The following is a 12,241-nucleotide window of genomic DNA, read 5'->3' as shown; positions in this document are numbered from 1 at the left end:
TTTATAGCAATCTCTAGTTGCATTTTACACGTGCTGCACGTACATTGTGCATAGCAAATAATAAACTCAGAACTGAGCAATGTTCTAATCTACATTTCTTTAGTTCTTTAGCTACCTCTCATTAACACACCATTGTCATCTTAAGACTGCAGTCTCCTACCAAATTGGGTACATGCATAGCAAATAGGAAACTCAGAACTGAGCAATGTTCTAATCTACATTTCTTTAGTTCTTTAGCTACCTCTCATTAACACACCATTGTCATCTTAAGACTGCAGTCTCCTACCAAATTGGGTACAGCATAGCAAATAGGAAACTCAGAACTGAGCAATGTTCTAATCTACATTTCTTTAGTTCTTTAGCTACCTCTACATTCCTAAGATTTCATTCTACTAAATTGAGTACATGCATAGCAAATAACTGACTTCATAGTTAAAGTTTATACTTTTATACTCCAATATATGCAAATAACTGACTTCATAGTTAAAGTTTATACTTTTATACTCCAATATATCCCCCCTTTGAGACCCAGAGGGGTCTCACACTCACACAGAGAAAGAAGACTAAGAGTCTGCGCACAAAAGCCCCAATAAACTCAAGTACTTATTCCCAAATCTCAGGTTAAACTAAAATTTTCTGCGCCAAGACCTCAAAGTATTCTCTCCCTGTTACCCTGGGCCACTGAGCCAAAAACCTGTCCCTATGTATCTGAGACAGGGAAAAAGACTCAGAAGCCCTTACAATCTACTCCCACACTGTTGTTTTGCTCCTGTTCATCCTGCAGGTGTTGTAGGCTGTAATGATACATTTTCGGTGTTTCTTTCTCCACTAAGCTTGCTTCAGTAATTGCCACGAGCATCGGAAATTGTTTGGTTGCAGCACACACTACAAGAGATTTGAGACAAGGAAGAAAACAGCACAGCAGAAGCGCACAGCTCAACAATATAATACTGACAGTTATTGCTATTTTAGTCAGCCATGCTCCCCATCCTCCGAGTCTACTTTCTAACCAATCAAAGAACTGATGTCCGAACCCTGCATTCTGTTTGACCTCCGTCCGCAGATTCCTTAACTTATCCATTGCTCTGGTGAAAGACCCTTCTGGGCTAGTATTGTTCGGTATGAAAGTACAGCATTGTTCTCCAAACATTACACACACACCCCCTTTCTCTGCCAAAAGCCAATCCAGTACCTGTCTGTGTTGCCACGCCACCCTGCTAGTTGCATCTAGCTGTTGCCTTAAGGCCTCCAGTGCATCGTCAGTGTAGTTGATGAACCTCTGTTGATTATAGTATATACAGTTTATCCATTCAACATTTTTGCTTACCCCTATCACAGGTATGATAGCTTCCCAGTGAGCATCTCGTGCGGTGTCAGGCACGTTATTCGATTAGTTTGCATGCGGTAACTCATCAATGCTAACGGTAAAGCATCGACCCAATTAAGTTTAGTGTCTGCACAAATTTTGTTTAGTTTGGCTTTCAGGGTTCCATTAATTCTCTCTACCATGCCCTGTGACTGAGGGTGGTATACACATCCAAATCTTTGCTTTATCCTCAGCGCCTGTAGTACCAGTTTGACCACTTTCTGGATAAAAGCTGAACCATTGTCTGAGCTAACTTCTGTAGGTATTCCAAAACTTGGGATCACTTCATTTGTCAGGAATTTTACCACTGTCTTTATCATGTCTACGTAATCGATCACTAAATGTTTAAATGGTCCTTCAGGTACAGGAATGTGACCTATTGGGGTTGTAATTCCCTTCCGAACATTATTTTGTGCGCATACCTCGCACTGTGACAAGACAAAGTCCACTCAAGCCTGTAAATAAGGTGACCAAAAACCATCCTTTTTTATCTTCCTTATCACTTCCCCCCTTGCACAATGGTCCATCCCATGCGCTTCTGAAATCAGAATCATCAGTAGAGGGGTGGGTGCTACCAACAAACCGTCTTCCATTCTCCACAAGCCTTCCGGGTTCTGCTTGGCCCCCCTTTTTCTCCACATTGTCTGTTCTGCCAAAGTTGCCTTACCTTGTATTTCAATTAGGTCCTCTACGTCAGGTTCTGGAGTTAGGCTTACCTGGGGGGCAATGACAGCTGACGTACATCCAGACGCTTTTCTGGCTGCCTCGTCTGCAGCTTGATTTCCCTTTGTTATTACATCGTTTCCCTTTTTATGTGCCTGGCATTTTACTATAGCCAATGCTTTAGGTTTCATTATGGCTTTTATTAAGTCTAGGATTTGCTGACAATGTTGTATGGGATCTCCGCTACTTTTTTTAAAACCTCTCTGCTTCCACACTGCCCCGAACAAATGGCATACTCCATGAGCATATGCTGAATCAGTATAGATGTCTACTTTCTCCCCTTCCATCATTTCACACGCAGCTGTCAGGGCTTTGATTTCCGCTAGTTGGGCGGAACACGGTTGGGGACAGGACTCCATCCTAATAATCTTATACCTCGACTGATCCTGCTGTACTACTGAGAATCCTGCGTGATTTCCATCATAATCCCTATAACAAGAGCCATCTACGAACAGAACCTTTTTATCTATATCCTCTAGTGGGTCTGACCGTAAATCTGCTCTCAATTTGGCAAATACCATCGTCTTCCCTACACAATCATGGGGTTCTCCTTCATAGTCTAAAGGGACAAAATCGGCTATATTACTGGTAGTGCATCTCTGTATAGTTATGTCAGGAAATGTCAATAGCATCTGATACGCTGCTATCCTGGCTGGCGTCAGCACAAATTTCCCTTTTTCCAGCAATTCTGCTACTTTGTGGTGTGTGTACAGAGTTACAGGATAGCCCAGGGTTACCAATGATGCCTTTTCATATGCATAGTACAGCGCCGCCAATCCCTGATAACAGGGTGGATACCCCTGAGCCACTTCATCTAGTCTCGTACTGTAGTATGCTATCGGCTGCTTTGCTTTTCCTGTGCCTGTCTCTTGTGTTAGAACCGCTGTAACATAACCCTCCTGTCGATTGGATACATACAAATGAAAAACCTTCTCGTAGTCAGGCAAAGCTAATGCTGGTGCTGACTACAATTCCTGCTTAATAGTATTGAAAGCTATCTCCGCCTCTCCATTCCACTGTAAGCCGTTCTTCAAATTTGTATGTCCTGCTTCTTTCATTATCTTTCTTAAAGGTGCCACAATCTCAGCATATTCTCCTATCCAATCTGAGCTGTACCCTGCCATTCCCAAAAACGTCATCATCTGCCCTACAGTCTGGGGTTTTGGGGCCTTAGTTATTGCCTCAATCTGATCTGGTGCTATCGCCTTCACTCCCTTGGATATTACCCTGCCTAAGTACTCCACTTGCTGCATGCAGAATTGCAGTTTCTTTTTGGATACTTTATGTCCTCCGTGCGCTAGCTTCTCTAACAGAGTTATAGTGTCCTGCTTACACTGTTCCTCGCTGTGGGAGCAAATCAACAGGTCATCTACATATTGTAACAATGTACTTTCCAATGGCATGCCCTCTAGGTCTGCCTTCAACACCTGATTAAAAATGTGTGGTGAATGTTTAAATCCTTGCGGCATATAGGTATACTGAGCACCTCTGTAAGTAAATGCAAACAAATACTGACACTGCTCAGCCAGAGGAATGCTGAAGAAAGCCGAACACAAATCGATCACTGAAAAGTAACTTGCTTCTGGTGGAACATTAGTCAAAAGCGTGTGTGGGTTGGGGACTACCACTGGCCAGTCCTCTACCACATCGTTTACTGCTCGCAAATCATGCACCAATCTCCACTTAGAATTATCTGCTTTTAAGACCGGCAACAACGGGGTATTGCATGGACTGTTTGTTCTTTTAAGCACTCCTATTTCAAGTAACCCCTGCACTGTCGACGCTATTCCCTCTTCCGCTTCTGGTCTTAGAGGGTATTGTGGTCTCCTGGGTGGAATTGCTCCTTTTTTCAGCTTTATTTCCACCGGACTAGCTGTTTTTATTTTCCCTACGTCCGTGTCATGCTGCGACCACAGAATAGACGGCAACTCATCTAACCTTTTATCTTTCTGCTGGCCTCTTTCCTTTCCCAGCACGGGCATGTGTGGTTGGGGAGTTATTTCGACCTCTCTCACTGTCCCTACCATATCTACACTTACCATTATTTTAATACAATTGTTGTCTTCTGATATCCACACCTCTGGCGTGATTTTCCTCCACACTGTTACGGTTTCAGCACTCTTAACTAAAGGTCCTAAGTCTTTAGACTGATATCCCTTATTTACCAACAACATTACGTGGGGCGCAGCCTCCGGTATCCTGTACCATTTTTCTTAAAAGGTGTTCCACTTAACTTGTAAAGCTGCCCCTTGCTTTCCATTTATCACAGCCTCCCCTTCCAGGTGCTGTTGGGTACATGCCTCCAGGTGCCATCTCTCCTCTAACTCCCTATTCTGAGTCTCGTCAAAAATCACTGTACAATGTAGCTCAGACTTGGGCATTACAGCCCTGGGTAATATAGCCTGCACGCCCTTTTTCCATTTTTCCCAGGTTTCCTGAATCTGGTCTGCGATGTCTCCTATCCAAAAGACATTAGCCTTCTTGTCTTCTCGCACTATCAATTGAGCCCCTGCTCTTTTCACACTCAGCCCATTTTTGGTGCATTCTAATTTTAATTCCAGTTTCAACAAGGCATCTCTGCCTAACAAATTAATCGGAGTTCCTTTAAATACTAGCACCGGCAAAACAATTCCTTTATTTCCCATTCTCAACAGCACTGGAGCCGTGCACTGTGTTAACTGTGTTTTCCCCGAGAACCCTACCGTCTTAATAAACTTTCCTGACATGGGAAGGTGAAGGGCATACTGTGGCTGTACGCAAGTGTACGTGGCTCCAGTATCTATCATCATTGGTGTCAGTTGCCCTTCTAACATAACCTGAACAATGGGTTCGTCGTCTGCCTCCCTTGTTATCATTGGGTAATGTCCCTTCCCAGTCAAGTTCTCGGGGCACCCCTAATACCTCGCATAGGGGTTCACAGGTCCGCTTGGGCCTGTGGGGGCTGGTCCTTGGCTAAACTTTAGTTCCCTTCTTATCGGTTCCTGCTGGTGTGTGACAGGCCATAGTATAAACGGACAATCTCCTCTCATGTGACCTGGCTGATTACATTCCCAGCACAATCTCTCTACCTCTTTCCCACTGTCTTCTCACTGGTCTCCTTTGCCCATAGCTCCTCTGTCCCCCTCCTTGGGACTTCCAGTCCTGTCTGGGCTGTTTGAATTTAGTCTGTTCCTGATAGAGCATTTGTGGGAATGCTCCCTCAAGGTTAATTATTGGCATGGGGTTTTCCAGCCCTTGTCTTACAGTATGATCGGTCCCTCCATATAGCAGTGCTTTGTCCAGCTCGATGGCTGTACTCGAACCGGTGGTTGTTGGCAGCATCTTTTTGTTTTTCTCTTTTTCCTTCTTTTTGAGTTCTTCGAGCTGCATTTGTATTAACTTTCTTCGCACCTCTTCCTGCTGCTCAGCCAACCTTTGTTTGTCTTTCCGGTATTTCTCAACCGCATGGACTACGTGGTCTCTAAATTCTTGTGGGGTCTTTGACGTTAGCCCAACCACCTCCTCCAGTTTGGATTTTACTTGTGGTGGCATTGCATCCAAAATGCTATGGCGGAACAGTGAGGTCATAAATAAGCTATTCTCCACCTCTTGCTCAGTCTCCAGTCTCCACCTTTTCAACTGGTTTTCTACGTAGGCTGCTGGGTTTTCAGTATCTCCCAGTGGATCCCCTTTTAAGGCTTTGGGGTCCACTTTAGGTGGATAAAGCTTTCTGAGGGCCTGCCATACCCTCTGCCTCACTCTGTCAAACCCATCTCCATCAGTTCTTGGGTCGTTCGAGTTTACTATGCCAGCCATTTCCATTAGTTCGTTAAATTTGGAGGTTCCCATCAACCTTATCAACAGTGCCTTCAAATCTCCCATAGCCAATAATCGTCCCGCCGTTTCTTCTTCAAAGGCTCCAATCCATTTCCCTGCTCCTTCATGTAAATTGGGCAGAGTGTTTTTCAGCCCTTCTAGGTCCTGGGATCCCCAAGGGATATACTGCACTTGTCCTGATCCTTTTACTAATAAAGGCATCATTCTTCCTCCTTCTTCCCACCTGCCCTGGCTCTCCTCCTCGCCTGACTCCCCATCTGTCTCAGGGTATGTCTTTACTGCCTCCCACACAAATGTCTCCGGGGTTCTGCTCTTCCCTCGGTCTCCCTGTGGAGTCCTCCCTTTCTGTCTTGGTTGGCCCCTAGAATATTTTTCGCATCTCTCCTGGCAATCCCCTTTCAGTAATTTATCTGGCTCTCTCTCTACTTCTGCAAGTCGCTCCCCTACTGCCTCCTTCTTTCCTTCTAGGCTTCTGCCTCCAACCTCTTCCCCACAAATTCTCACATCCTCTGTCCACTTAACTCTTGCTCCTCCAATGAGTCACCTTTTCTAGTCTGTTTATTTCTATGGTATAATCGATACTCCTCATATTCCTTTTCCTTTCTCAAGTATTTCATCCGTTCAATCCCTTCTTGCATTTCTCTCTGTACCTGTTCTATCTTTATCCTTTCTGCCTGTATCTCCTGCCATATCGCCGCTTTTTCCTTCTCGTATTGTTTTTTCTCCTCCTCATTATCCCAAACCTGTACTTCTCCCTGCATGTTTACTGTTCCCATCAGCAGGGGGCACTGCTTAGGGGTTCCTTCCTCATTATAGGGAGGGGGCTTTTCTGTTTCTTTCACATCCGGGTACGGAGCCGAAGCCAGCTTCTCACCATACCCTTCTCTCTCTCTCTAACAGGCTGTTTCTCCAGCACCTTAGTGTCTTCCTCGCTTGTAATCAATATTCTACCTGTCCTCCTCAGCCTTTCTCCCTCCGTTCTGAAGAGTTTTAGCACTTCCATTTCTCGTTCTCTTTTTTGCTCTCTTAGATTTATCTTTTGATTTGTAATTTTTAATTAGTCCCTCCATTTCTTCGCACAAACTTACATCAAATGTTCCTTCTTTTGGCCACTTTGTGACCAGGTTTTTGGTTCTTTTTTCCCATTTTTCTGAAGTTTTTGTGATCTCATTTTGAACTAATGGGAATTTTTTGCTCAGAATCTCTACTGCTGTTCCTTTACCTGTCATGTTATTCTCTCTTGTTAAGGTATTTCAGAGATTCACAGTTTGTTTACTGGATAATATTATTTACTCTAATTCTACACCTAGTCCTAGTCTAACACCACGTGGACTTTTTCTTCCTATAACAGCACGTGGACTTTTTCTTCCTATAACTTACTCTAATTCTACACCTAGTCTAACACCTCGCCCGTGCAGACCCTTATCTCTTAAGACGGTATCCACGAGGACTTTCTACTCTAATTCTATTCTAACACCTCGCCCGTGCAGACCCTTATCTCTTAAGACGGTATCCACGAGGACTTTCTACTCTAATTCTATTCTACTTTCCCTGCCCGTTCAGCCCGTCGTTTCATACGAAGCGGTACTCACAGGGATTTACCAACACCACGTGGACTTCTTCTTAACGTATTATCTTATTTGTACTTACCCTCACTGCAGTGTTCTTGAGCAATCCTCTGAGCCTCCTCTGTTAACCCCCAATTCTGCCAGATTCTTTGGACCGGAGAGACCCTTTGGCAGTGGTTCCACACTTCTGAGACTCCAAGACCTCCCCAAAGCCAACAGAATTCTTAGTCCAAATTGTCGCAAAAAGCGCTTTCCTTTAGTTTGGGTGCACCCTTAATTCTGTTAGCCTTGTGGGGTCCCTAGAGGACCGGGAAGCGTTCCCAATCTGCCGTTTCCCTTCCGCGGGTCTCTATCCGGTCCTGCCGCGGTCGCCAGTTATGTCGTGGTTTTTCGTGCCTTACAAATGACCAGGAGACGCAGAAGATTCTTCAAGAAGGGTTAAACTTTAATTTGCAAATCAAAGCTGAGACAGTCATTGAGCTAGTCGCTGATCCTCGGACACAGCAGCTTTTATAGCAATCTCTAGTTGCATTTTACACGTGCTGCACGTACATTGTGCATAGCAAATAATAAACTCAGAACTGAGCAATGTTCTAATCTACATTTCTTTAGTTCTTTAGCTACCTCTCATTAACACACCATTGTCATCTTAAGACTGCAGTCTCCTACCAAATTGGGTACATGCATAGCAAATAGGAAACTCAGAACTGAGCAATGTTCTAATCTACATTTCTTTAGTTCTTTAGCTACCTCTACATTCCTAAGATTTCATTCTACTAAATTGAGTACATGCATACAAATAACTGACTTCATAGTTAAAGTTTATACTTTTATACTCCAATATATGCAAATAACTGACTTCATAGTTAAAGTTTATACTTTTATACTCCAATAGTGTTACGTGTCACTCATAAGGTCCATGTGCTCCATGCAGTTGAACCTCATCAGCAGCTGATAGCAATTCCACAGAGACTTTTCCCTGAGAACAACCATCCTCAATTGCTGTGAAATGATATTCTTTCTCCCATAAGGCTAGCAGTGGGGATATTCACTGATAATGTGCATTGTTCAAATCCATTGCAACTGCAGAGCATACAGACAGACCATGTCTACACACAGCAAGACCTGGACAACTTTCAGGCACAAGCTGACGTTGCCAATGACATTCCCGCCACAGAAGGGTGGAACTGGAATCGGGTTTTGGACCAGGTGGTGAGGAAGTGTGATGCCAGTTGTCTCCGGGGTGAGGGGAAATGTTCTGGCATGAGAAGTAACCTGTTGTAAACCAGTGAAATATTTAGTTCAGTAGGTGCAAAGCATTGTACACTCAGTACAAAGTACATCCAGTGCAGATAGATGATTGGCTAAATACAAACACAAGAGACTCTGCAGATGCTGGTGTGCTGATCCACTAAATTAACATTATCCACACTGTTGACTTACACACTTTAGCTCAATTTAATGACTGTTATTGCTGTTTTATCCCTTAGGCATCACACTGTGGGATTTACAGACACTCCAAAGCAACGTCAGCTCTCGCGATCAGCCCAGCACTGAGTTTCACATCATTGCATCAGACAGCATGGAGGAGAAAGTCTCTGCACTTAACGTGTCGGGTTCGATGAAAGCAAGTCTCTTGTGTGGGCTCGTGGAAGTGAAAGAGTCTGCAAAATATCTCAGTGACACAAAGGGATCAAAGCAACAAGCACAAGTTACCCTTCAGTACAAAACAACAACCCGGTTTGAACAACTGACCATGAGCCATTTAGGGAGACAGAATATCACCTATCCAAGTGTGTTTGACGAGGGCTCAGCAACCCAAACATACAAACATAGAAACATAGAAAATAGGTGCAGGAGTAGGCCATTCGGCCCTTTGAGCCTGCACCGCCATTCAGTATGATCATGGCTGATCATCCAACTCAGAACCCTGTACCTGCTTTCTCTCCATACCCCCGATCCCTTTAGCCACAAGGGCCATATCTAACAAGATAGAGTACAAAGGTACCCAGCAGGAAGAATGGACAACACCACATAGTCCATTGCATGATCCATCAATTCATCCTCCAACTCACTCACTATTTTCACAGAAGGTACATCATCGAATATCCTGAGATAATGTCCCACTAACTTCATCTCCCTTTCCTTGTCATCCAGCCATGTGATCAGTGACTGGTGTTGGAATGGTGAATCTTCCTTGTTCTTCAGTATATTCACGAGTAACTCTTCCTCACCCATACCTCCCCGGATGATTGGAAGATCACTTGCTAAATTCTGCTGGAAAACTAGTTTGTATTCCTGACACAACTCTCGGAATTTCACTATCCTGTCCCTGACCTCGGGAAACTGAATGGCAGCTCTGTCTTTCTCCATATCATTGCATCTCATCACTGCCTCTCCGAGCTGTTCCAGGACATGCTGGCAGCGACTGATCAATCCCACATTTACCTCTCTCACCAGCTGAGTGGCTTTTGAGTCTAGTTTACTGAGAGGGTAAAGCCAGACTGTCATGGGCACCGCATGCTCCCCACCTGGTCCCAGTAAGCTTGGGAGTCTTGCATAGGTACTGACGGCATCTTGGAATGTGGTGGGGTTGCTGTTCAGTGAGAAATCCCCATAAAAGGTGCAGTTAAATTTCTCCACATTTGATTTTTGTTCTTCTGTCATTTTTAAGGAGCCCTCACCCTCAATGGCAATGTTAGGGAGATGTTTAATGGTCGTCTCCATATTACCCTGGATATCCTGCAATTTCTCTGCTGAGGAAACCATTTGATCAAACACAAAAAAAGCCTGGGCTCCATACAGCACTGCTGTGATGACATGGGTGGCTGAGCCCTCGTCAAACACACTCGGATCGGTGATATTCTGTCTCCCTAAATGGCTCATGGTCAGTTGTTCAAACTGGGTTGTTGTTTTGTACTGAAGGGTAACTCGTTCTTGTTGCTTTGATCCCTTTGTGTCACTGAGATATTTTGCAGACCCTTTCACTTCCACGAGCCCACACAAGAGACTTGCTTTCATCGAACCCGACACGTTAAGTGCAGAAACTTTCTCATCCATGCTGTCTGATGCAATGATGTGAAACTCAGTGCTCTGGATACACAAGGTAAATCCGAGTCTTTTACAATATCTGGGTTACAGCCACATCAGGAATATCATTTCCAATACCGAGCGGTGACCAAGGTAGGGGTTAGTAAGGCCAGTGATAGTTCTACACAGTTCACACTTCCTACAAGTTCACCTGGTAAACTGATCTTCCAGGATTGTTCACCAATTGCAACACTGTCCTGGGATAGACCAAGTCATATTGGAGCTGCTGTTGAAATAGTTCAGTACAGGATTGAATATAGTGAAGAAACATCAGTTACATCCAACACAGAGGCTCGATCGTGGACGGAAGTAAAGACAACAGACAGTGAATGTCGCTATAACTTAATGGGATTGAAATCTCAAACAGATTACAGAGTCCGAGTGTCTGCTGACTGTGGAGAAGCAGGTTCCAGTGTACCAAGTGAAGAGGTTTTAATAAAAATCGGAGAAGTAACGAAGGGAATACACCAGAAACATCCCACAGAAGGACGATTAATATCTCCAGGAAACCCTTCCATTTACATGCTGAACCTGCAGAAGGAGGTATTTGGTAAGTCCAAACATCTTGTGAATTGCTCCTTTGGAAATCCCAGCATAAACCACGCCATGAAGACAATTATGGTTTTGGGAGCAACAGGGTCAGGAAAGACGACCCTTATCAATGGGATGATCAATTACATATTGGGTGTGGAATGGGGTGACAACTTCAGATACATGTTAATACAGGAAGAGACAGGAAGGTCGCAGGCTGAAAATCAGACATCCACCATCACTGCCTACAAACTACACCATCAGGTGGGATTTAACATCGATTACTCACTGACTATCATTGATACACCAGGATTCGGAGATACCAGGGGAATAAGCCGAGATAAAGAGATTACTGACAACATTCGAGAGTTTTTCACTTCCCCACAGGGGGTTGATCAGATTGATGCTGTGTGTTTTGTTACTCAAGCACCTTTGGCTCGCCTGACTCCGACACAGAAATATGTCATTGATTCAATTATTTCTATTTTTGGCAAAGATATTGCAGAGAACATTCAGATTCTGGTGACTTTTGCAGATGGAAAGCACCCCACTGTTCTGGAGGCTTTGAAGGTAGCTGAGGTACAATGTCCCAAAGATAAAAGTGGGATGCCAGTTCACTTCACGTTTAACAATTCCGTTGTATTTGCCCAGCATTCAGCCTCTGGAAACGCTACCAACAAGGGATCGGATGACAGCAGTGAAGAGGAAGACGATGATAACTTTGATGCAATGTTCTGGAAGATGGGAATTAACAGTATGAAGAAATTCTTTAGAGCTCTCAACACAATGGAAACAAGAAGTTTAGTTTTCACCAAAGAGGTTTTGAGGGAACATAAGCAGCTGGAAGCTGCAGTGAAGGGATTGCAGGATCAGATCCAAGTCGGGCTGACCCAACTGGAGGAACTAAAGAAAACCAAACAGGTCCTGGAGCAGCATCAGAACAAGCTGGATGAAAATAAAGGCTTTGAGTTTGAAGTTGAGGTCACACATACAGAAAAGAAGGATCTTGGATCGAATGCTTCGAGAGTAAACGTCTGTAAGAAATGTGAATTTACTTGCCATGATCCTTGTACTTACGCTGTGTATATTTTTAAATATTGGTGTGTAGCAATGGATTTCTGGGGAAATTGCAAAGTCTGTCCTGGTA

At 44.1% G+C, this 12,241-nt stretch overlaps 2 protein-coding genes across 2 annotated transcripts in view; one reads left to right on the top strand and one right to left on the bottom strand.

The window, feature by feature from the left end:
- Positions 1 to 9,317, top strand: part of LOC140726043 (neoverrucotoxin subunit alpha-like) — an 86,979-nt gene extending 77,662 nt beyond the window's left edge. Inside the window, exons 6-7 of the mRNA XM_073041938.1 lie at positions 8,964 to 9,266; positions 9,310 to 9,317. Of these exons, the coding sequence (XP_072898039.1) occupies positions 8,964 to 9,266; positions 9,310 to 9,317 (311 nt within the window). The remainder of the gene's footprint in view (positions 1 to 8,963; positions 9,267 to 9,309) is intronic.
- Positions 9,318 to 9,395: 78 nt separating this feature from the next.
- LOC140727113 (neoverrucotoxin subunit alpha-like) lies at positions 9,396 to 10,593 on the bottom strand. Its single transcript, XM_073044388.1, has one exon. The coding sequence runs from the start codon at positions 10,531 to 10,533 to the stop codon at positions 9,457 to 9,459; it is 1,077 nt and encodes a 358-aa protein (XP_072900489.1). The 5' UTR covers positions 10,534 to 10,593; the 3' UTR covers positions 9,396 to 9,456.
- Positions 10,594 to 12,241: the final 1,648 nt, after the last annotated feature.

Source organism: Hemitrygon akajei, chromosome 4 (assembly GCF_048418815.1).
Source record: "Hemitrygon akajei chromosome 4, sHemAka1.3, whole genome shotgun sequence".
Lineage (NCBI taxonomy): Eukaryota > Metazoa > Chordata > Chondrichthyes > Myliobatiformes > Dasyatidae > Hemitrygon > Hemitrygon akajei.
The sequence above is the reverse complement of the archived record's forward strand: the minus strand, read 5'-3'. Positions and strand labels throughout refer to the sequence as shown.